Source organism: Ilyonectria robusta (genome assembly GCF_021365365.1).
Source record: "Ilyonectria robusta strain PMI_751 chromosome Unknown BGZ61scaffold_33, whole genome shotgun sequence".
NCBI lineage: Eukaryota > Fungi > Ascomycota > Sordariomycetes > Hypocreales > Nectriaceae > Ilyonectria > Ilyonectria robusta.
The window spans coordinates 394497-416925 of record NW_025764467.1 but is presented as its reverse complement, the minus strand read 5'-3'; the positions used below and the strand labels follow the sequence as shown (position 1 = coordinate 416925).

Here is a 22429-nt window from a genome sequence, read left to right as displayed (position 1 = left end):
CTGAGAAGAAATCCCTTCCTCAACTCCGCAACTCCGTCCGACACCCCGCTTTATCCCTGTTTTTGCTTCTCCCTCTTCCAATTCTCCGGCCGAAGCTCCGCGACGCCCTGAATGAACGGAGCAGACAGCGTCATGACAACGGCTAACGTGCAGCTGCCTCTGCCCTCAGGCACCGTCGACGAGATCCAGACTTCCGTCAGACGCCCGCGCAAACAAGTCTCGCGCGCCTGCGACTGGTGTCGAGCGCGGAAGATCCGATGCGACAACGCGCAGCCGTGCAAGGCGTGTCGCCAGCGGAATGCGCAGTGTACGCACAAGGGCATTGACGATGAGCCGCGGACGTTGCCACAGGCGCTGAGGTATGAAGTCTACACTAGAACCGATGATATAGTCTAAGAGCCTTCGCTAGGGAGGTTGAGCGGTTGAAGCAGCGCGTGAGAGAGCTCGAAGCGAATCTCCTCTCCGCTGCCAACCGAGCCTCCATTCCCACGCCCGATCACACGCCCAGCTTCTCCAGTCCTGGGTTCGACGGCCAAGTCTTCTCGCAACGTGCCCCGTCGCACATCTCATCGCCGCCGGTATTCTCATGCGTCTCAAAGCCGCAGTGGAAGGGCATCTACGTCGACACGGCGCGGTCGAACCAGCCCTCCTACTACGGCGCTGCCTCGTCGTTTTACTTTGTCAGTCGCATTGGAGGGTATCTGGGTAAAGCTCTACAGCAACCGTGTGCAGACCAGTCGATGCAACTCCGGGCGCCGAGCAAAAATGTTCATATTGATGCGGCTACGAGAGATGACGTCGAAGATCCGGCCGCAGCCGCCAACGAACGCGCGAGGTTTATGACGCGGCCGCAGGAGGAGTCTCTCCTCAGGTTATTCTGGGAGGGCTACCACTGCATCTTGCCCATCATCGACGAAGTTGAGTTCCGGAAGCACTATGCCTCACTATGGGAACCCTCCCGGTTATGCCGAAAACAATGTCCTCTCGTTGACATTATCCTCGCTCTATGCCTACAGTATGGCTATGCCTACATCCCTCACGCAACTACCAATCCATCAGGTGGTGAGGCATCGCTCGAAGATGCCACTATTGCAGGACGGTGGTACTATCGTCGCTCACAATCCCTGCTCATGGCCGACCTCGAGAGTCCTTCCACAACGACGGTGCAAAGCTACCTGTTCGCCAGCGTCTATCTCTGCTGTGCATCGTTTCAGAACATGAGCCACATCATCACCGCCCAGGCAATTCGCACCGCCCAAGTCCTGGGTCTGCACGTCGAGCCTCCAGCGGACATGCCCACCGGCGAGAAGGAACTGCGCAAGCGTATCTGGTGGATACTTTGGACACTCGATGCCAAGATCTCCGCCAAGTTGGGCCGTCCATTCTTGATCGACGGGTCTCAAGTCACGGTGACGATGCTCTCCGACGACATGGAAACTGCATCGTACAACGGCGCGACTCTTGGATCCTACGGACCAAACGTCACCTGGCTGAGCTACGCAATCCACTACCAGCAGCTATTCCTCACCATGATCAACGTCCACGACGCGCTATGGACCAGGTTCGGAGAAGTCATCAGCCAGAACGGCCTCTCGTGTCTGTACACGGATCCCGATGCAGTAGAAGTGTGCGCCAAACTCCTCGCGACCAGAATCCCCGCCATGAAGGCCTGGGTTGACACGGTCCCTGTGGAACTGAAGATGCAGCGCCGCGGTGGCGGAGAGCCGTATTGCACTAGCTGCTTGGCCGTCGAGATTGAAGCCCTCGCACCCACGTGGCTTCAGCGGCAGCGCGTGTGTCTCGAACTCTCATACCACAACGTTCTCACCAACCTCACTCGCCCGTTCATCACCTTCTACTCACACCCGGGCACCTACACGCCCGTTGCCGAACGTCACGCCACCACGTGCGTCGACCACGCCGTCTCCTTCACACTGATAATGCACCAAGTCCTCACCGAATCAGACCTGATGAGCGGCTGGTCCGAGTACTTTAGCATGCAGTGGAACGCAGCCATCACCCTCGTCGGATTCGTCCTTGCCTATCCCATCCATCCAGCAACCCTCAAAGCGCGCCAGGCCTTGGACAAGGCGGTTGCTGTCTTTGACATCTTCGGCGCCAACTTTGCAGTGAGTGCCGACGCGGCTGCGATTACGAGGGATTTGATGGCCAAGGCGGATATTCTCGCTGGGCGTCTGAGTAGTGGCATCACATCTACCACCGGAGGGAATGACGTGGCACAGGCTACAACTGTTTTGGATAGTATCAATGGCACCGGTGATGGGCTGGCGTGGCTCGACCCTAGTCAGCAGGATGGCTTCGGCCAGTTTATGGATTGGGCGCTTTCGGTGGATTCATTCAATAGTTTCGAGCGGTTTTTTAACCCTAGTAATCCGGCAGATTTGTAGTTTGTTGTCCAGGACATATAATGCCAGGAACCTGATATCTAATTAAATACCAGCTTGGTCCATGCCGTCGATCAAGCGGGAGTGCCATCAGACTCTTCCAAGCACGTCGTGTTGCACTCATACGCTTATTGGCCGTCTGTTTCTATTTTAGAGGTCTGCATTTTGTCTTTATTGACCGCTTGGCTCGTCATACCCGGGACCGAAAGAGGCATCGCTCGTCTTACATTTAGCTGGAATCGAAAATTTCGGTCTGACGTCAGACTGGTGGCATTTCGAGATAAGCAGGACCCTATATACAATCACATTCCGTTCTTGCAAACTGAAGCAGAGAAGCCACGATCATTAAAGTCACAAGCATCACGGGAGGCACGTTCTCTACTACATCAGATGCCGGATATCGTCCCTTTCACTTCCGGCCCAGTGCGTGAGAAGAAGGTCCTCTCACTGGGCTTCTTCCGCACTGGCTCCAACTCGCTCCAAGAAGCCCTCAATATCCTCGGATACCGCGATGTCTTCCACTCGTCCGCCATGGCAAGGTCTCCAGAGAAGTGGGTAGGCCTCTCAGCCGCGGCCGACGCCAACATCCCATGCTTGCCTTCCTACACAGGCCGCACCTACACGCGCGAGGACTGGGACGTGTACTTTGGTCCTTGCGAGGCGCTGACCGACGTGACGCCTTTTGCCGAGCCTTTGCTCAACGCGTACCCGGAAGCCCGCGTCATTCTTGTCCACCGTGACTTTGATGCTTGGGCCGAGAGCTTCTTGAATACCCTGGTTCGTCCTTCATCCGAGGGCGTCTTGCCTTGGTTGAGCGGAAACTTGATGGAGCCGATTTTGGGGATGTACATCAGCCAGACCGCATGGAAGTTGTACATGGGCCTCTTGGGAGTGTGCGACCTCCGCAAGACGACGGATCGCACCATCATGCGTGCTGGCTACGACCGCCACTACAATAACGTGCGGCGTATAGTTCCTCCCGAGCGACTGCTGGAGCTAGACCTCAAGGACTTGGATTGGGAACCGGTGTGTAAATTCCTGGGCAAGCAGATTCCAAACGTGCCGTTTCCTCGTTTGAATGAAGGGCGCGTCTTTCGGAATGAGTACCGCAGGCTTCACATTCTCGCCGTCTTGGGGGGAACTCTCAAACTGGCTTCTTTTATTGGGTTAGCGGGCGGTGTGCTTATGGCTAGCATTTGGTTTGGTCGGCAAAGGGGATACATAGCATAGAAAGACTTTGACTTACTAGTGTTGACATCGAATATACTGTAGAAATCACACCATAAACCTGATGCCACCAGAAAGCGATTAAGAACCGCGTATGAAGTGTTGGGACATGCCGGTCGATATCTGGATATGAGAAAGTAGATTTAACGACGCAACTGGAGTCCATCATCATGGTAGTTGCTTAAGGGTGTTAAAGGCATTATTCGAAAACAGTAAAGACTGGCTAAAGATCCGAGAGGGAGTGAAGAAGCAGAATCTTCAATACAAGGGAAATAAATTCCGAGGCTGGCGATTGGGACTGCATAGAAGTAACCGCCACCAAACTCCAAGGCACACACAGTAGTCATTATAAGATCACAGTCTGTCTGAGTGTACTGTTGATCTTTAAATGGACTGGGTATATGGTCTGTATTGTTGATACTATTGTCGGTGTTTTTTTTTTTATACTGTTGAGCTTCTAGTCCCCCCTCTGGGTATGTGTGTACTAGGGGCACCCTAACCTCTTGATAAGATCACAGTTACGGCTGTGATAGCTTGCAGGAGATTGTAACCTAGAAGATATTACGGTCCAGGCTGTCGACGACTGTACTGGCTTTGATTAGGTTATTCAGGGAAGTCTTGGCGGGGAGATGTTCATTCCTGAAGATCTACTTGACATATCGGCGATGCTGAGTTCCTTTTGGGGAGGTTCTTCATATTGGAATTAGCTTCCGCCGGATACATTTCTGTTAACAAGGTTGTCACTCAGTCTTAATTGGCATCGTCCTCCTAAAAACGAATCGTCATTTGTAGATATGAGATAATTAGCGAGATATTTACTAAACCCCATTCGAAGAACCGTTCGAAACAGCCCCCGATCCGTTTCGGATCTCCAACGTCTTCCCGTCGGCCTGCTTCCGGTTCCCCTTCAGCACGACCTTGGTCTCCTCATGCCGCTCAAACCGACGGTACGCGAGCGCCGCATCGTCCAAATTGTACTCGTTCGAAAAGATGAATCCAGGACGTGCTCGGCCATTGTTGATCAGCTCGGAAATACCCGGCACGTTGGCTTTGATGTTGACTAGGCCTCCCTGGACCCGCAGCCCTTTGAACCAGGCCTCAGCGATAGGGAAGCTGATCTCGGCTTTGAGACCAAGCTTGGTCCCGGCTTCAGTACCTTTGCCATCGTTGGTGAGGGCGGACATGTAGACGCCGGCGATTCCGACTCCACCACCCGCGCTTGTCATGCGAATGGCCTCGCGGATAATGTAGTCCTGCTGCGGCTTGAGCTGGTCGTTGAGACACACTTCGCCAACGCAGTCGACGGAACGCTTGACACCACCGGGGCGCAGCGCGAGGATCTGGTCCGACGCTTTGCCGCCGCGCGTGAAGTTGATGGGCATGGCGCCAATACCGGCCGCTTTGGCAAGCCGTGATGGCTCGTGGTCAATCACATACACCAAGGACGCGCCGCGGATGATGGCGCTGTAGGCACACATCAGACCCACGGCGCCAGCACCGAAGACGGCAACTGTGTCACCGGCCTCGAATCCGGAGAATGACAGGGCTGTCCAACCCGTCGGGAAGACGTCAGCTACCGGGAGCCACTCCTTGTCCTCCAGCGTGGGCGGGATCTTGACAAGAGAGGAGTCTGTCCATGGGACGCGGGCGAACTCGGCTTCGAGATGTTAGCTGCATGTCATCTTCAGTGTGTGAGTGTGAAGTATGGAAACGTACTCTGTAACCCGTCTTCTGTTCCAAACTCAGAACCGAGACCGTAGAACATCAACTCGTCTGTGGAAGGTCCCAGGCCGGCCTTGGGAACGAGATGTCCATCTTCAGCCGCGCAGACAATAACCACGCGGTCACCGGGTTTGAAGAAATCCACCGCGGGCCCAACCTCCTCGACGATACCAACGGCTTCGTGACCGACACCGTGCGGGACGTCGTTGGTGCCAAGCAGACCGTGGTAGATATGGAGGTCAGAGCCGCAAATGGCGGACGAGGTGATGCGCACGAGAGCGTCCTCGGGGTCGATGATTTTGGGCCGGGGGATGATGTTGACGGCCACATCACCAATTTCGCCTTCCCACTCAACGCCGCGCATGAAGCCGGTTTTGGACGAGGAAGTCATGGTGTTATTGTACAAGGCACTGTTGAATGGTTTCTAAGCGATGAACAATCCAATGCGAAAAACACGCTTGATTTACTAAAGCTTAGAACTAGACAGTTCAGGTTGAGTAAGAGAATGCGAATCAAAGGTGCCGCAGTCTTCATTTAGTCGTCCTCATCCTTTATAGTTCATTGAATTGTACTTTGGATAAGGGTGACGTGAGAGGCACCAATTAAGAACAACATAAGCATGTCCCCAACAGGAAGTCCCGCGGGACTGTAACCGTCCATGAATCTGACAGTCGCTCAAAGTCTCCGAGAAATCCTCGCCATTATCATGAGATTAAAGACAAATCCTCCATGTAAGCTCACGAGACTGTAAAGAAACTACCCTGTATCATAGTCAGCATAGGATTGGAAAACCTCTCAACCAGGGCACATCCACAACCATTGGCTATCTGCAGGGTACGGGTGTAAGCACGGGGATGCGATGATGGATGTTCGCTGCGCCTCGCTGACACGATGCAACCTCCACGTGCCCAAACTAGAACATAGCCTTACGCATGACATACAGTAGTGCCCGCCAAGAGTATCGGTTTCCAAAGTTAGAAGAGTTTCCGCGTGGTTTGTCCATATCCGTGGAGGTGTTAAATCCGTGTCAAGCGGCAAGCAGTGTACCTTGGGGGCGGAGATAAAAAAGGTCCGAATCAGGGCGGCAGAACTGTAACATGAAATTCGGTCTCATGCTCTAAGTGTGACGATTCGGCTTAGTCTATACAGAGTAGCGTGACCACAGCGTTGAGGTGAGCAATGCAGGTCATATTCAGTAATGTGTCAAAGGTAGTTTGATGTAATTAAGTGTGCCTATAGGTGAAGGGCATAAGGATCGGTTCTACTGCAAAGGTGCAGTGCCTTTATATGGGCTGAGAGGCGATCGACCGATTAAATGCATCGATGATTCCATCATACAGTCTGTTGATCCCATCCTGATCCATATCGCTTCCTGTAAAGAGATACCCATCCCGTATGGGGAACAATAACTGTCGAAGCTCTCTGGCCAAGCCTCTCAAAGGCTTGAACTCGGTCGAAAATTCGCCGAGGATTCTCAAGAACCCTTCCGGGCTCATGTCCGCCGACTTGTTTCGCGACACGGACCTGAAGTCTGTGGAGCACCATCCCCAAAGCCGGCTTGTCTCTGGTTGGTATCTCAATGATCTCGCGTCATCGTGTTCGCGGTCGTTGCAGATGGCAACCCAGAGGAGTACATAGAATAACGATTCCAGGTCATGTCGATACGTGTGTTGAGCCCCAGTAAGGATGCCGATGGCCATGAAGCCCTCGGATCCAACAAGCTCTCCGCTCCTCGCTGGACCCTTTTCAAGATCTAGTGCGCCATCGAGATCGATGAGAACGCCCTTTGGATCTCCTTCGTTGAGTCGTGCGGGGATGATCAGATTCTTGACGCAAATATCTCGGTGGAGAATCTTCCCATCTTGATAGAGAGATCTGAGCGCCTTTGCAATGTCTCGGCATGCCTCCAGAAACTCCTGGACACTCTGGAACTTGTTGATTGATCGTCCAAGAGGTGAGGTCGTGATGCAAGAGAACGTACGATTGAGGAATGGTGGAACATAGTCTTTTTCTGAGCCTGCACTTGCGGCGGCAGGTGTGTCGCCTTCGGAGGTGGCTCTCCCACCATTTGCGGCTGGCAAGAAGTCATACGGTTGATTGAACTGGAGACCTTCCCGCAGATCTCTGATGCTGTCGAGATCCTGCCACCCAAGAGCTTTGATGACACCCCAAACATTGCGTTCTTTCGTCAACTCTAACAGCTTACGCTCCGTATGATTTGAGTCCTCCCTCCAGGCAAACTTGACAACAAATTCCGCCGTCTGGGAATTTGATGTCCTTGCCGCATAGCAGGTCGTGCCAGGCCCGACGAGATATTGCGGTGCCGCGATGGGCTTGTCTTCGAGGTAAAGTCGCCCAGTCTCGTCCTGGTCGGCGCTGCCAAATGCAACATAACTCCCTAGTCCATCGTGCCGGATGAATGAATTGAAGCCTACTTCATCGTCGCTCATCATCGCGTAGCTAGCCATGATTCTAATCAGTAGATCCGGCCGCTGCACCAGGTCCAGCTTCTCGCTGCTGTACGCCCCAGATCGATCAAACACCCACAACTCCATCGTGGAGCCGCAAATCTGGAAGCCGTGCAGAAATCTTCGAGTTGGCCGGGCCTGGAATACTTGGCGAGCAGTCTCACAGAAGCGCGAGACACACTCAGGACCGGTGTCTGAGGCGTCGACGCTACAGTCACCGAATACCCGCGCATCAGCTGTAGGAGAAGGACTGCTGGACTCGGATCTGTCCGACGACGCCATGAGGTATACGATGGCTCTGAGTGAGCTATCGGAGATGTTGACTTGTCGGCTTGGAAAGTGATGGGCGATGTGTCCCTCGGCAAGGAACGTTGACTGAAGCCTGGCGAGCCAGGCCGAAAAAGAGTCCAGAGATTGAAGCTCCAGGAAATCTCGACAAAGGGCGCGGGCGGAATTCGGGTTGACCAAGTGCGCCGCCTCTTCCGCTGCTGCCGACCAAGGATGGTTTTCGAAATACTTGGCGTAGAAGCCCTTGACATGGCGGAAGACGCAGCCGCTGAGTTCCGCTTGGATGGGATCGGAGCTGATCTCTAATACATCTCCAATAGGCTCTTGAGACAGCTGTGGCTCTGAGATTGGTGGCATATTTGGATTTCGTTGAGAAGAGTTTGTTAGGCAGTGGTTCTGATGAAGCTGCGAAGGTTTTTGGTCGTCCAGGTCAGGTGATTTGAAGTCACCGAGGAGCTCGATGGGTGTTCGAGGAAGGATGCTTGCTTATTGTGTCCGTCAGCGGCTCTTTCCACACATTGACTGTTCAGGTCAGATGAGGCATTTGGTGATGTGGAAGGAAGCCATGAAGTAGGTATGGCACGATGCTGGATGGAGTGTCGGTGTAGAAAGAAGCTACGCAAGGGTTCCTGTTGGAAGAGTGTACCACAGCCCGGTTTATCTGATGTCTTGACTTGCCCTAGATTTATAAGGCAATAGCTGACATTGATAATCTACACGAATCTAAGTCTGGACAGCAAGGTCCTTGACTGCAGACAACAGGGTTGAAGACAGCAGGGTTGGAGACAGGAGGGTTGAATTGAAGCCAAAGACCAGTGTGCAACTTAATTACAAAGCTACTGTCTCTTCCGGGCCGGGTGTAGTCTGAAAAATATACCCCTATTAATTATAGATACTGTATGGCTTTGATATGTCCGATGATGTTAAATCTGAAAAGAAAACCAAATAATTGGTTCAATGAAGTTTGCTGATATCATCATTTACCATCGTAGAGCTGATCAAAACAGTTCCAGACCCATGTTTCAAATTCATCGCCGCTCCCCTGGCCAGGCTGTGTTTGAACTGATTGCTCGGGTTGAGCTTGAGAACGTCGTTTTTTGCGTGGTAGTTCGCCCAGATCTTGTGACGTGTGAGGTTCCCCCTCTTTCTCGGCCGTGGAGAATAGCGTTAGAAGAGTGCTTCGCTCATTTTCGGTTGTACCCAGGGCGCCTAGGAATTCCGGCAGAGAGCTCAATGAGTTGTCCTCCAGCGATTCAGATTTTGAAAGGGCATGTGAACTTGAGTCTGCGGGACTTTGTTGTTCCATGGGATCTGGTGAAGGATGGTTGTGGTCGATCTTGGGTGACAATATATCTGAGTTGCGTATCTCGTTGCGTTGTCGCCTCTGCTCGGTGTTTCGTACTCGGTTGAATGATTGATGTGTAGTTGAGGAGTATAAATTCTCCGGAGGCGGGTCATCAAAGGTGCCTTGATTCTCAAGATGGAGTGCACATGATCCACTCAGTGGTGAATCTTGGACAGACCGGCATCCTGTACATGTCGGGTCCAGTCCTTTTTTCTGTGTCAACTGCGAATCTTGCACATTCCACAGCTGTGTGTGAACGACAGGGACTTTCCATTCCGAGACTGGCATCGTGGGTCCAGAGATCATGTCAGGACTGTCAGGTGGACATGACAGATGTCTGCAGTGCCGTTCCGGTAGTTCAATAGCCGACGGAGATGTGATCAAGCTGGGACAGTGGCACTTTTGTGACAGGGAGCGGGCCGCGACCCGGATATTAACTGGGTGCCGATGCGGAGGGATATGGACCTGAAGTCGACTTGGCGTAGGGGAAGCTTCTCGATTCGTTGGTCACCCACGCTATACGCTCTTCATCCACGGTGACAGATTTATAATCCGGCAACAGATTTCCAATCCGACATGATCCGAAGATAAGCTCTCTTATATCTGGTCGGACCGAACTCGCCCTGGGCCACCGCCTTTTTAGCATGCTCCTGACCCCGCATCGATTCGCGGGGTTCGGGATAAAAGACGTCATTCACTACTGGACGGTAATGGTTATTGTGGTTTACTACGGCGAATGGTGTCCTGGATTGCAAAACGATAAGCATAATGAATAAACGGCCTGCACGCGCAAAAGGTATTCTCCGAAGAATATAGACGTCCGCATCTTCAAACCCCAAATTTGTCAGCATACAACAAGTTACTAGGGCCAGTCGGGTACCAGTCGGCTATTGATCCGATGGTGGACCTCTACCCGTGATACATTACGCATCGCGCATCGAGTGTATGTAGAAGAAGCTTAAGCGAGTCCTCTTTCTATTTGCACTCAAACTACACTCATCCTTGATCCTCTTTCATAGACATGGCTTCCATCGGACAACCGTACTTTCTTGAGCAAAACAAGGCCCAAGGGCTTGCCAATTACCCACATGCCCGCATTATACCCATCTCAGCAACCCAAAAAATCATTCACGTATCCGGCATATCTTCGAGACGGGGCGATGGAACACACGAGGGCGTAATTAGACAAGATGACGGCAGCGTGGTGTTGGACATCCGCGAGCAGACGGCTGCGGTTCTCCGCAACATTGATCTCGTTATCAAGGGCGCTACGGACGGCGAAGGGGATATCCACAACGTCGTTGATGCCACCGTCTTCTTGACAGATGTCGAAGGGTGTTATTCTGGTATGAATGAGGAGTGGAACAAAGTCTGGCCAGATCGGGCTGCTGCACCAGCAAGAACGACAATTGGGGTGAGGGAGCTGCCGAACAAGGTGCTGTTGGTCGAGATCAAGTGCACGGGAATGATTGGTTCTTGATTCAGGGATTAGTTTTACTACGCACAAGCCCTCTTTCAAAAGATATTTGTGGTGCATATGAAATGAATGGGAATATCTGGAATAAAGTATGGATAGCAAACAACGTTGGGCCTGTATCTCGTGCATATCTGTCAGGAACAATCACTTGGAATGTGTGGGTTATTGCTATACTGATATGGGCTCCTATTATTTGCAAGTACCTCTACTTGATCTCACGTTAGTAACATGCCCCCTCCGGCGTTTCTTTAGGTACTATTCTAAGATTGTTTGCTGACTGTATCATGATCCTATAGTTGGAATCGAAAATAATTTTAGAAGTCGGGTGTCAGATACATTCGTTGTGAATAAAAAATCCGAATTGACACGTTTTCATAATGGCGCTACAAAGGAGATAAAATCTATGGATGAAGTTTAGGCTGAAATCGACGACTATCTTTTGCATAAAAATAACTCAACTCAGGAGAATGGTCTCAAAAGAAATAAATCTGCATAGGATTTATTTTTAAATAGTCTACTCGGTTAGACTAATTTGACATGTTGAGGGCGCTCAGCGTGTGGGAATTGCCTCCCCTATGGGGTATAAAGGGCACGACATGTGGCTATCTTCTGCAAGGGGCATCCATCTTTCAGTCCTTACTAGGTTCCTCAAGTTTCACGACATTCGGCCCAGCTGCCATCATTTTAAATTGAAGAAATAATACGATGCAACTGATCTAGCCACACGCTCAATGATCCCCAACAAAGTGCACCATATGTAACATCCCACTATAGAACCCTAGATTAGCCTTTACGCTCTCTAACTACCAACACAACTTGGTTATCTGGATTTACCAATCTACTATTACCAGACTTGACAGGCTAATAAGACTGATGTCCTGATCGTCACTATTCGTTTCATGGCGAAGATAAGGCACAGGAAAGGAAACCAAGCATTCACGATGATAGAAACTTCCGAAACTAAAATAATTAGAAGTGACTTTTGTATTGACGATGCGGTGGACTCAAACACACATACGAGTGAAGGTGGGTAGTCAAGTTTGCCGAAGTCTAGTCTAGGCTTAGGGCCGGAGGAACTCTTTATATAGTGTCCACTCAGTAAACCACAACCTATCGTCAATGTCCCTGGCCAGCATGATACCAAGAATCTGTTTCTACCCCGCATTCACTTGGGACAAGCAATGAATCAAAGCCGCTAATCAAAGTTGGTCACTGGATTGCGTGACACTTCCAATTATTAATGCACCCACTCTGACCCCTCTTTCAAGGAGGCCTAAATCGGGTATTATCAACCGAATTTCTCAGAAAGTCCCTCATAGTCGAACAGACGGTATTTGCCATTTCAGAGACACCAACCACTGCAACCCAGAAACAATACAGATATAGGGACAAACCTCGCGTCTGAGTTAAGATCCGTTTGCGTATTCCGCTTTCGAACAAAGAGCCATCATGTCCGATAACCAAGCTGCCGCCACCCCATACAGGGATGCAACCCTGCCTATCGACGCTCGCGTTGATGATCTGTTGCAGCGTATGACGATTCGTGAGAAGGTTGGCCAGATGTTCCACAATATGATCATCATGGGTGCAGATGCATCCCTTGCCGAAGCCAATCCCGTCTTTAACCTAGACAGCACCGAACACTCGGTGGCCACCAAGCTGATGACCCATTTCAACCTTCTTGGACCTGTTACCGATGTTGCAGAAACGGCAACATGGTACAACAACTTGCAAACGCGTGCGAGGGCAACCAGGCTCGGCATTCCCATCACTCTGTCCACAGATCCCAGGAACCACTTCAACCAAAACATTGGCACGAGTTCTAGAGCCGGCGCTCTTTCTCAGTGGCCTGAGACTTTGGGATTTGCGGCCCTCAGGTCGCCCGAATTGGTGCGCCGGTTCGCCGACATTGCTCGTCAAGAGTATGTTGCTCTCGGTCTCCGGTGTGCATTGCACCCGCAAATTGATCTCGCCACTGAGTATCGATGGGCGAGGATTAACGGAACTTTTGGCGAAGACGCGGATCTATCGGCTGAACTTGTCAAGGCCTACATTCAGGGCTTTCAAGGAACGTCATTGGGCACGTCTTCCGTGTCCACGATGGTCAAGCACTTCCCGGGCGGAGGGCCTCTTCTTAATGGAGAGGATTCGCATTTTACGTATGGACGCAAACAAGTGTACCCGGGCAACAATTTCGACTATCATTTACGACCGTTTATAGCGGCTATCGAGACGGGCGCCTCTCAGATCATGCCATCGTACGGCATGCCTGTTGGTCTGGACTGTGAAGAGGTTGCATTTGCTTTCAATCGCGCCATGATTACGGATCTGTTGCGTCGACGACTGAACTTCCAAGGAGTCATCTGCACGGATTGGGGTCTGATCACTGACGCCGTCATTCAGGGACAGGATATGCCCGCTCGAGCTTGGGGATGTGAGCATCTATCAGAGCTCGAGCGAGTCCAGAAACTGCTCGACGCTGGATGTGATCAGTTTGGCGGCGAGTCCCGCACAGATCTTTTGCTGCATCTCGTGGAGCAAGGGATTGTACCGGAGAGCCGCATTGATGAATCAGTGCGGCGGCTACTACGCGAGAAGTTTGTTCTTGGCTTGTTTGAAAATCCTTTTGTCGATGTTGACGAGGCTGTTAAGGTCGTTGGAGACGCCGTGTTCGTGTCCGAAGCATTTGACGCCCAAATGAAATCGATGACACTCCTCACCAATCATGACGATATTCTACCGCTCCAAGCTTCGCGAAAACAAAAGGTCTATTTGGAAAACATACGTGCCAGTGCGGCAGAACAAGAGGGCATAGAGGTTGTCAAAGATTTGAGGGAGGCCGACGTTGCCATCATCCGGCTTCAAGCGCCGTTTGAGCCACGGCCTGGAGGCTTCGAGTCTATGTTCCATGCCGGTTCCCTCAACTTTACCGAGGAGACCAGGCTTAGGGTCGCCGAGCTTCGCGCACATGTTCCCACAATTGTCGACATCTATCTGGACAGACCTGCTGTTCTGACGCCAATCCTGGAGTCGGCCTCGGCGGTGTTGGTAAACTATGGGACCAGTGATGATGGTCTGATGAAGGTCATAACAGGTCAGGTTGGGCCGCAGGGTAAACTGCCATTTGATCTTCCATCTTCTATGGAGGCTGTTGAAAAGTCTCATTCTGATGTCCCGTATAATACGGAGAACCCACTTTTCAGATTTGGGCATGGTTTGGAATATTCGAGATGAGAAGTGAGATTAAGGTTAAGATATCAAGTTAGACACCTACTTATTTCAATAGTGTGCTGATGGCACAACACGACGTCAAGCGAGTCAGATGTCTAGGCCGCCTAACAGACGTCCGTTTGCTCCTAAATAAAACAAACCCATCTATTTTTGCGACTCTAGTGTCATTAGTCCTGGAGTATCCATTCACAGTCTTAGAGCCTACACCTGACCATCAATCCATCCGAGCAATGAGTTTTAGCCTCTTACTAACCACGCCTGGGCCGTACAAACAAAGAAAATGCCCATCCTGTTGATCGAGCCCTGTTGGTTTCATGTCTGTTGGTCGCGCACCATGGCTCTGAGGCAACCGCCTTACATAAGCTGCCAGATAACAGGCATTGGAACCAACAACTCCTCCTCGCGCGTTTTACGCGCCGAGATTCACGCTCTCTCAGACACATGAACACAAACCGCTCAGCGCCTGAGCCCCGTGTCAAGATGTCAGGATCTCGGCAAAACCTCCCTCTTATGGACCTCATGAACTCAGCTTCAGCTTCACAGCCTGGGACCGGACCACCTGCGGCGACCTATGCTCGACCAGCCTCCGATTCCCGAGCAATAGCGATAAACCCACCGCCAGAGACGTTCGTTATAGACAGCGACAGCGATTCTGACTCTGCCGAGGAGTTTCTGGACCCAAATAACGGGACTTTAGCATCCATCGCCAACTCACAAACAATTACACTGTCCATCACCTCGACGTATTCAAATGCCTGGGGCCCAGTCGAGGCCTTTCGTGAGGTTGTTCAGAATTGGTATCGTTGACTCCATGATTGGCCGCACTTCCATCTCTTTCTAATAGTTATCTGTTATCTGCTTTCTAGGAGAGATGGTATTATCGCATCATTCGGGCTTATAGAAAACCAATTCAGAGTCACCCGCCAAGAGCGCGCCGACCATCGCAATATAGAGGTCCTCTACACAGTATCCCATCCGCAAAATCCCCAAGACTGCATCGGCTACATCCGGTATAACGGCCGTAATGGCCAGGGAACCATATCAATAGTGAACAGAAAAGCGACTCTCGAACCCTGGCACCTCGACCTAGGCGGAACCACAAAGGCAGGCGTCGGCAACCAGGCTGGCGCCCACGGCGAAGGTCTGAAAATCGCACTTCTAGTACTCCAGCGCGGCTTTCAAAACTACGAAGTTCGTTGCGTAAGTGGTGGCTTCAACTTGAAATTCAATTTCAACACCCGGGGTAAATTGGTCGCCCGTCTTCGTCGAATGACCCGCAAGCAACTTGACCGCAAACAGGGGAGATCTGGGGCACTTCTCGAAGTGGGCGAGCCATCGCCCTTAAAAGATGTCTGTTTTCACATCGGCGGCAAGGCCAAGGGGCGCGATCAACAGGGAAACCCATGTCAAAGGAACCTAGTCCGTCTGGAGGACTTCAACAAGTGGTGTGAAGCTGCCCTTTTCCTGCAAGACGCTCCCGACGAAGACATTGTTCGAACCTCTCGGGGAGATTTGATAACCCATGAGCGACTTTGTGGCCATCTTTATCTCAAAGGCTTATTACTCCAGTCTTCTTCGAATGGAGCTTCGGCAAGTATCACAGGAAAGCCACTAAAGTTTGGATACAACTTTGGCCATGGGGTGACGAACCGGGAGAGACAATCTGTCAAGAGCGCCACGGAGGAAGGGGCGACGATTCTGAATATCTGGGACCGAGTGCTGATCGAGAAGCCAAACTATGTTATTCATCTACACGAAATGCTCATCTCGTCTGACCCGGAGTATGCAGACTTGTCGGGGGCTAAATGGTTCATGAAAGTCGACACCGCTGTTCAGCTGAAGCGACATCTCTTCTCCGATCCTACTAAATGGTACTACTCTCCGACCGAGAACTCCAAGGTAATATATCGTCCCTTACGACTACTGGTCATGACTGAACTGCTGGGTTTGTTGGCTAACTTGAAAAGAACCCCCGACTCGAAAAGATAATCCAAGGGCTTGACCGTCAGGGCGTGGAGGTGCCCAATACGTACTGGGCAGTACTGGAGAGATTCGACTTGGTGCGAACTGCCGACCAGGAGCAACGAAGGCGATTCCTCATCGCGGAAGCAGCGATAGTCCCACGCCAACGGTTCGCCGAAGAGGTTGTGCGACTCCTTCGAGCTTCCTTACAGGGATGTGCGCAGACCAAGGCAATTACTGTCCAGTTCGTGCGTGCAGAGCAGCTTTCCCTGCACACGTTCTACGTCGAGGCAGAACAGCTTTCCAAAATCCATGAAAAATGGCTAAACAAAGATGCTTCGACACAGGAGCTCGGATTGCCACAGAATCTGCCGGAAGGGGATGTCCTCTTTCACGTCATCAAGCGTCTATTCTCCGAGGTTCTCGACGAGGTGCCCGACGATCGATTCGACAATGACGAAAACCACTCTAGTGCCTGGCAAAAGAAGCGAGTGTTGAGCTGCGCTGAACAGAGGCTTCTGGACTACAGAAGAATCAGCAATCGTCTGGCCTTAACAACCGGAATAGCAACTCAGAGCACTAGTCACATGACGCTCCAGTGGGACGGTGATCTATCCTGGGGCGACGACAGCTTAGTTACTGTTCAGCTTCATGCTGAGTTAACCTGCTCTCATTTGCGCGACCTTTTACTTGCAAAGGATTATAAGTTTCAACTAATCATTCAGCGGGTAGAAGACCAATATGCTGACACACGTCCGTAGTCAATAGCTCTATTGTCACCTGCATCTCGGTCACCGAGCCCCTTGATACTATTGCTGCTCCGGGCGAGGAAGAACCACCATTTTTGGACATTACGATTCCAAAGTGTCATGAATTGACGTGCAGAATAGGTGCCGGCTCATGCAGCTTCGACAGACTCGAAGCAGGCGTAGAATACTTCGCTGTCATGTTCAAGCCATCGGACATGGACTCTATCGCGCTTGCATCAGGTCCTTGTGTCGCCGTGATGCCTGCTTCACAGCAACAGGTACCTACTGCAGAACTGGCAACCTTGAATCGAACGCCAATCAAAACTGAACACTCAACGCCAACTCGAACATTTCAAACTCGTCATCAGCAAACCAGCACTGACCGAGGAAGGGGCATAGCTACACACACTCCGACTGGGACAGCTCCACGAAATAACTACAGGCTCAACGAAGATATGAGTCCTATTCCTGGTCGAAGATCTGATTCAGCTTCGCCATCAACATCTCCCAGCAATATATACAGGAATGGCATAGCAAGAGAAACTAATCTAGACGAAGACATGATAACACGATCGTATAGTAAGTTCACAGTAGCTTCAGGGACAGGACAGTGCACTGTTAACTCTTGGCTTAGCCCCCGGTCGCGCACTGTCGACGCTGGACATTCTGGAAGCCCGGGATTGGTATGAGGCCTCGAATGGGGGCTCGCGAGGGGTGGTGATTGGCATCATGAAGGAAGAGCCAGATGATGAACGCGGGCGCCAGAAGCGACAACGGACCGCGTTGTAAGCACTTGTGCGCTGTTACACTTGCCGTTGGAGTTTTTCGTCGATTTTGTTTCTTTGCAGAGGGGAATCTGTGTGGGATTCCGGCTTTATTTTCTTTCCTATCCTTGCTGCCTGTATTCATGAAAATGTCTTCGCACTTATCTTCAGGACCGATTTTCAGACACCGGTTACCTGGATTCGGGAATGCTGCGTCTTCAACCGCGTGCCCTATCGCACACAATGACACCATTGCGATTCTAGGCCTTAAAGTGTGATAAAATAAATCCCAATTATTACACAATTTTAAGCCTCTAGCTTTCATGTCCTATCTTAACACAGTAATTTGCTTATATCTTTCCTCCCAGTATCAAGTGCAGAAGTCTGAGATGTGTCATTATTCTTTTTCTGGAAGCGCCAGAAATTTGCTCCTCACAGCCTCGATACGTCGCATGTATCTCGCAACCTCGGAGGTTCCCCGTTGTCGTACTTGGTCAGGGATAATGCTCTGGTCCAACGACAGCGCCAGCTGCCTCGCCGTCATGCCTCCATTCATCAGCTTCGCATACAACTCCAGCGGTACTCCAAGCCAAGCCGACAACAACTTGCGCTGTAGATACTCCCGTACCCTCCGCACTACCGACCGGCGCACCGATCCTATGGGTATATCAGGATCCGCCCCGGCCGTGAGGAGCGCGTCTATCGCTTCGACTCGTAGCTTCATGACGGCGACGTGCAGCGCCGTCAGCCTGCTCTCACTTGGGTTAAGCAGCGTCTTCGCCGTCCCATCCTCCCCGTAGTGCGTCAGCAGCATACGCAGGACGCCGCTGTCAAACTCATACAGCCGCACGGGAAACGGTGACCCGGGCTCGACTTCATAGACCGACCCGACGGCCACGGCGAGGTCGAAGATGGAATTGCCAGCCGTGCTGACGACGGGTGATGGTGCAGTGGGTGCGTTATCGAGCAGCCAGCGCGCGGCGGCGCTTGAGCTGTAGTTGTTGGAGGCTACGAGCCCGCCGAGCGTTGTAACGGCGATGCCTGCGCGTCCGATGATGCCAGAGGCGTGGGCGGGTTCGTCAATAGCGGCTCCATGACGCAAAAGCACAGCTGCCACGGCGTAGAAGTGCCGCATGATGGCGGCGGACAGCGGGATGTCGTCGTGGGCGCCATGGGCGTTGACGAGCTCTTTTGCGGTGTCCGGGGGCAGCTGGTCAAGGATGGACTTCACAAAGTAAGGATCCGGATGTGCAGCTGCGGCAAGGCTGATGATATTGCGGAACTGCGTCGAGACCTTGGCCTTAGCGAGGATGCTCTCTTTGCCGAACCATTTGCCGACCCTCTGCGCTTCTGGGGAGTCGTTCAGGCCTTCGATAGTCGGGATGCTGACCGAGGCGTTGGGCCCTGCGAGGTCCAGAAGCAGAGAGAAGACTGGCTTTTGCCCCAGCGCAAGAGCGAGTTGGACGGGGAGATGATTCGCGGTGCCATTAGGGAGGGGATTCGTCAGGCACGGCACCGTCTCGTCAGGATACGACGAGAGAAGATGTTGAGTTATGGACAAGTCTCGGCTCAGAATCGAGTGGAAGAGGGCGCTGTGGAGGTCATATGTGACACGAGCAAAGCTCTCAGTGTAGAGGCCCGCAATAATATCGATGGACTCCTGCATCGCCGAGACGTATGCGGCGCCGTGGATGTTGATCCGCGTGTGCAATGGAAGCGGCGCAACCACATTCCCGAGGAACGACTCCTCGGTTAACTTCTCTTGCGATAGCTTCCACGAGTGTGGTGCCGCCGACTGTATCGTTGGTGGCTTTGTGATGGCCACTTTCAGCATTTCAAAGGCGCTCTCCAAGTTGTTCGCAAAGGGCAGCGGGTCTTCTCTCCAGCTCGGCACATACGGAGTGTAATCCGCCTCGAGAAACATGCGTATGAATGCGGTTTGATGCGCCGCACAAGCGAATGCCATGGCCGATGTCTTCTTCCTGGTTAGCAGATACGGGTTCGCTCCAAGCGTCAAGAGAACCTCGGCTGCAGCTGGTGCGTTTCGTTGAACAGCTCGGCAGAGAGGCGTCCCGGGTCCTACAGAGCTGCGGAAATGTTGGTTGAATATCTCGTTTTCGTCGGATTCCTGTTCAAGGCTGGCGCCGTTCATGACCATCATGTGCGCCAGGTTGAAGAGACCACCTTCTTCGGGCATATCGAATGCACCAAGCCAGTGCAGTACGTTCTCGCCATTAGATGTCACCAAGCCGCTGTTTGCTCCGAGTGTGAGGAGGTACTGAGCGATATCTGCATGGCCAGACCGACACGCCTGGAGGAGCGCAGTTTCTCCACGAGAATTCACCACGTTCAGGTCCACGCCGCTACAGAGCCGACGGATCGTCTCAAGATGTCCCATTGTTGCTGCGACGTGTAGCGCCGTGTCGCCCTCATCGTTGAGTGGCCCGGATACCACCGCATCAAGGACTGCTGAGGTTAGGAGGTCAGGATGCAGTTGCAAAACGTCCTCGTAGAGCTTCCGACCGATGCCACAATATTGTGTGCGAAACTGCCAGTTTGCCTGAATATAGGCGGAATGGTCAAGATTCCGCAGATGTTCCGCAGCGAGATGCGATCCCAAACGTGTGGCTTCTTCCAACCACGACATCGGCGTCAAAGGAAGCACGCTCGGAACCCCATCGACATGTTCCGCCGGAACGTGATGCTGGGCTGCCTGGGCAAAGGAGTGATACGCAGCCTGTGCGGACGGAGATCCCTCCTCGGATGCCATTTCCAGCCACTTCAGGGCGTTATTCCAGTCAATCTCGTAGCCGGTATACTCGTCTGAATCCAGCTCTACGGGTCGAACGGTGCCAATCCGCAAGACATGGAACATGGCGACTGAGTAGCATGCATCAGCCTTCCTAGCTCGATCCAGCACTCCTGGGTTTGTGGCGATGGACTTGAGAGAATCCATCATCTGCGTCTGCACCGGCAACGGGAGCGTCTGGAGATCAGCGAACGATGTAAACGCCTGTCTTTATTAGCAAAACCGAAACGAGGCTGGGAAATACCATATCCATAGCAAACTTACTGGTCGATCTTCCTGGTCATAACCTTGCAAGTATGTTCCCTGATCTTCTTCAAATCCATCTCCGCTACATCGCAAAATGTAAGCAGGATAACTTTAAACAAGGTCCTCGCATACCTACAAGGCATGCAGAGCACATTCTCACCTTTGGCTTGCGTAATGTAGCAAAACGGATAGATCCCTTTCCTCCTCGGAACAGAGGAGGGAGGAAATCAAGTCCATAACTTCTGTAGCTCTCTCCTCGGGGACGAGCCCCCGAACGCTGTCGAGGGCAATATTGAGGAAACCATCTGCGTCTGCCTTGGCTTGCTGGAAAACAATCTCTGACCCAAAGACATCTAGCTCCCAAGGTTGTCGGCCGTCGAGAAGAGCTGTCCATAGCAGCAGGCCACAGCTGTAAACTTCCGAGAAGACGTATGTTAGTCGGTTCTGTCTTTAGCGACGTGCTACCCTTCATCTGCTTACCGTCTGCGCTCATGATGGACTCGTTGGGGCACACGCGGCCCCATTCCGGCACTGTCCAGTTTGGAGTTCCCGAATCCCACTCATCCGCAGCCACTCTCTCGCTCGTGATGATGGACAGGCCAAAGTCGGCAAGCTTCGCCACAGGATGTCCTTCAGCCGTCTCACACACCAAGATATTATCCGGCTTCAGATCGGAGTGGGAGATGCCGCAGCGGTGCAGTGCCTGAATGCCCGCAGCAATATCTCCCATCAGCTGCAGCTTCGTTGTTAGATCCCGCGGCGTCGCCTGGGATAGGAACTCGTCGAGGGTGCCGAAGCTGCCGTACTCTTCCATGATGATGGGCCAGACAGCCACACCCGGGACATTATCGGTACGCTCCCACGCGAAGCCGTACACGTCGAGGATATTCGGGTGATGGCGCAACCGCGGGTGCGAGATGACGCGGAACTCGTTGACGATGTTACGGATAGGGCCGTCGCTGATGAATGACCCGTCCTGGCGGAACAGACGGCGCGGCCGCTTCAGCACCACGACCCTGCCCTCTGTCAGGCGACTCGACGCCTCCCCAGACGTGCGCAGAGCCATCTGGCCCCGAAGCTGGAGGAGCTTTACGTCGAACTGGGCGCCGGAGCCGATGACGTTGCTGGTCTGCACGTCATCCGTCATGCCAAAGTCAGTGTAGAACTCGTCGAGGAGGAAAATGTCGTGGAAGAGCATCATGAAAGAAGCAAAGTCGTCTACGCGGCCTGGGACTCTGATGGGGCCTCCCGCAATGCTGGATGTTCTGCGGCCAGAGGGCTCCAGCCGACTTGAGGCGGTTGCGAATGTGGCCATGGCTGGGTTCGAGGCGAGTTCGTCGTTGCTTCAGGCTACTCCGGGGAGAGAGTAGACGGGGAGAGAGTAGAATCATTCAACTGGCGGTCTGCGTCAGTTTGTATCCGCGTCAAGGAGATGCGAACGACGGGCTTGCTCAGCCCTGAGGTGCAAGTGACATAGTAGGGTGACTATCTTTTCAGCTCCGCTCGTCCACCATACAAATGTGAGCGATCACAGCCACCACCACCTGAATCAGGCCACGCACATTAGCGGCCGCCTTCTTTTGCCTTCTTTTACCTGCTTCCACCTGCTTCTGCCTAGAATGTCTCGCTGTCTTCACCTTGACCCTTGTTCCTTCTCTCCTGATTAAAATCGCTGCGTGTGAGTCCAACACGAACGAATGCTATCCATCCTCGCCACGCGGCGAAGCTACCCATTT

General features: G+C 52.4%; 10 protein-coding genes across 10 annotated transcripts; 6 read left to right on the top strand and 4 right to left on the bottom strand.

Moving 5' to 3' along the window:
• Window positions 1-93: 93 nt before the first annotated feature.
• On the top strand, window positions 94-2717 carry BGZ61DRAFT_462857 (fungal-specific transcription factor domain-containing protein). Its single transcript, XM_046247356.1, has 2 exons — window positions 94-359; window positions 410-2717. Exons 1-2 carry the CDS (start codon window positions 112-114, stop codon window positions 2406-2408), a joined length of 2247 nt encoding a protein of 748 aa, XP_046096785.1. The 5' UTR covers window positions 94-111; the 3' UTR covers window positions 2409-2717.
• Window positions 2718-2745: 28 nt separating this feature from the next.
• On the top strand, window positions 2746-3773 carry BGZ61DRAFT_510188 (P-loop containing nucleoside triphosphate hydrolase protein; the record flags this gene model as incomplete). Its single annotated transcript, XM_046252051.1, has 2 exons — window positions 2746-3508; window positions 3707-3773. Exons 1-2 carry the CDS (start codon window positions 2796-2798, stop codon window positions 3771-3773), a joined length of 780 nt encoding a protein of 259 aa, XP_046096784.1. The 5' UTR covers window positions 2746-2795.
• Window positions 3774-4450: 677 nt separating this feature from the next.
• BGZ61DRAFT_367920 (uncharacterized protein) lies at window positions 4451-5745 on the bottom strand (the record flags this gene model as incomplete). The annotated part of the gene is made up of 2 exons (XM_046241838.1): window positions 4451-5289; window positions 5349-5745. 2 exons carry the CDS (start codon window positions 5743-5745, stop codon window positions 4451-4453), a joined length of 1236 nt encoding a protein of 411 aa, XP_046096783.1.
• Window positions 5746-6637: 892 nt separating this feature from the next.
• On the bottom strand, window positions 6638-8467 carry BGZ61DRAFT_562552 (uncharacterized protein; the record flags this gene model as incomplete). Its single annotated transcript, XM_046255858.1, has 3 exons — window positions 6638-7365; window positions 7465-7692; window positions 7750-8467. 3 exons carry the CDS (start codon window positions 8465-8467, stop codon window positions 6638-6640), a joined length of 1674 nt encoding a protein of 557 aa, XP_046096782.1.
• Window positions 8468-8903: 436 nt separating this feature from the next.
• Window positions 8904-10009, bottom strand: BGZ61DRAFT_462855 (uncharacterized protein). The gene has a single exon (XM_046247355.1). The coding sequence runs from the start codon at window positions 9759-9761 to the stop codon at window positions 9087-9089; it is 675 nt and encodes a 224-aa protein (XP_046096781.1). The 5' UTR covers window positions 9762-10009; the 3' UTR covers window positions 8904-9086.
• Window positions 10010-10476: 467 nt separating this feature from the next.
• Window positions 10477-10935, top strand: BGZ61DRAFT_367799 (Endoribonuclease L-PSP/chorismate mutase-like protein; the record flags this gene model as incomplete). The annotated part of the gene is made up of 1 exon (XM_046241825.1): window positions 10477-10935. The coding sequence occupies one exon, from the start codon at window positions 10477-10479 to the stop codon at window positions 10933-10935; it is 459 nt and encodes a 152-aa protein (XP_046096780.1).
• Window positions 10936-12258: 1323 nt separating this feature from the next.
• On the top strand, window positions 12259-14319 carry BGZ61DRAFT_462853 (glycosyl hydrolase family 3 N terminal domain-containing protein). Its single transcript, XM_046247354.1, has one exon. The coding sequence runs from the start codon at window positions 12382-12384 to the stop codon at window positions 14164-14166; it is 1785 nt and encodes a 594-aa protein (XP_046096779.1). The 5' UTR covers window positions 12259-12381; the 3' UTR covers window positions 14167-14319.
• Window positions 14320-14682: 363 nt separating this feature from the next.
• Window positions 14683-16152, top strand: BGZ61DRAFT_368084 (uncharacterized protein; the record flags this gene model as incomplete). Its single annotated transcript, XM_046241860.1, has 2 exons — window positions 14683-14960; window positions 15030-16152. The coding sequence occupies 2 exons, from the start codon at window positions 14683-14685 to the stop codon at window positions 16150-16152; spliced, it is 1401 nt and encodes a 466-aa protein (XP_046096778.1).
• A 695-nt stretch (window positions 16153-16847) lies between these two features.
• Window positions 16848-17799, top strand: BGZ61DRAFT_143201 (uncharacterized protein). Its single transcript, XM_046237297.1, has one exon. The coding sequence runs from the start codon at window positions 17072-17074 to the stop codon at window positions 17561-17563; it is 492 nt and encodes a 163-aa protein (XP_046096777.1). The 5' UTR covers window positions 16848-17071; the 3' UTR covers window positions 17564-17799.
• A 236-nt stretch (window positions 17800-18035) lies between these two features.
• On the bottom strand, window positions 18036-22008 carry BGZ61DRAFT_539338 (uncharacterized protein; the record flags this gene model as incomplete). Its single annotated transcript, XM_046254779.1, has 4 exons — window positions 18036-20651; window positions 20712-20775; window positions 20854-21109; window positions 21174-22008. The coding sequence occupies 4 exons, from the start codon at window positions 22006-22008 to the stop codon at window positions 18036-18038; spliced, it is 3771 nt and encodes a 1256-aa protein (XP_046096776.1).
• Between the last annotated feature and the right edge of the window lie 421 nt (window positions 22009-22429).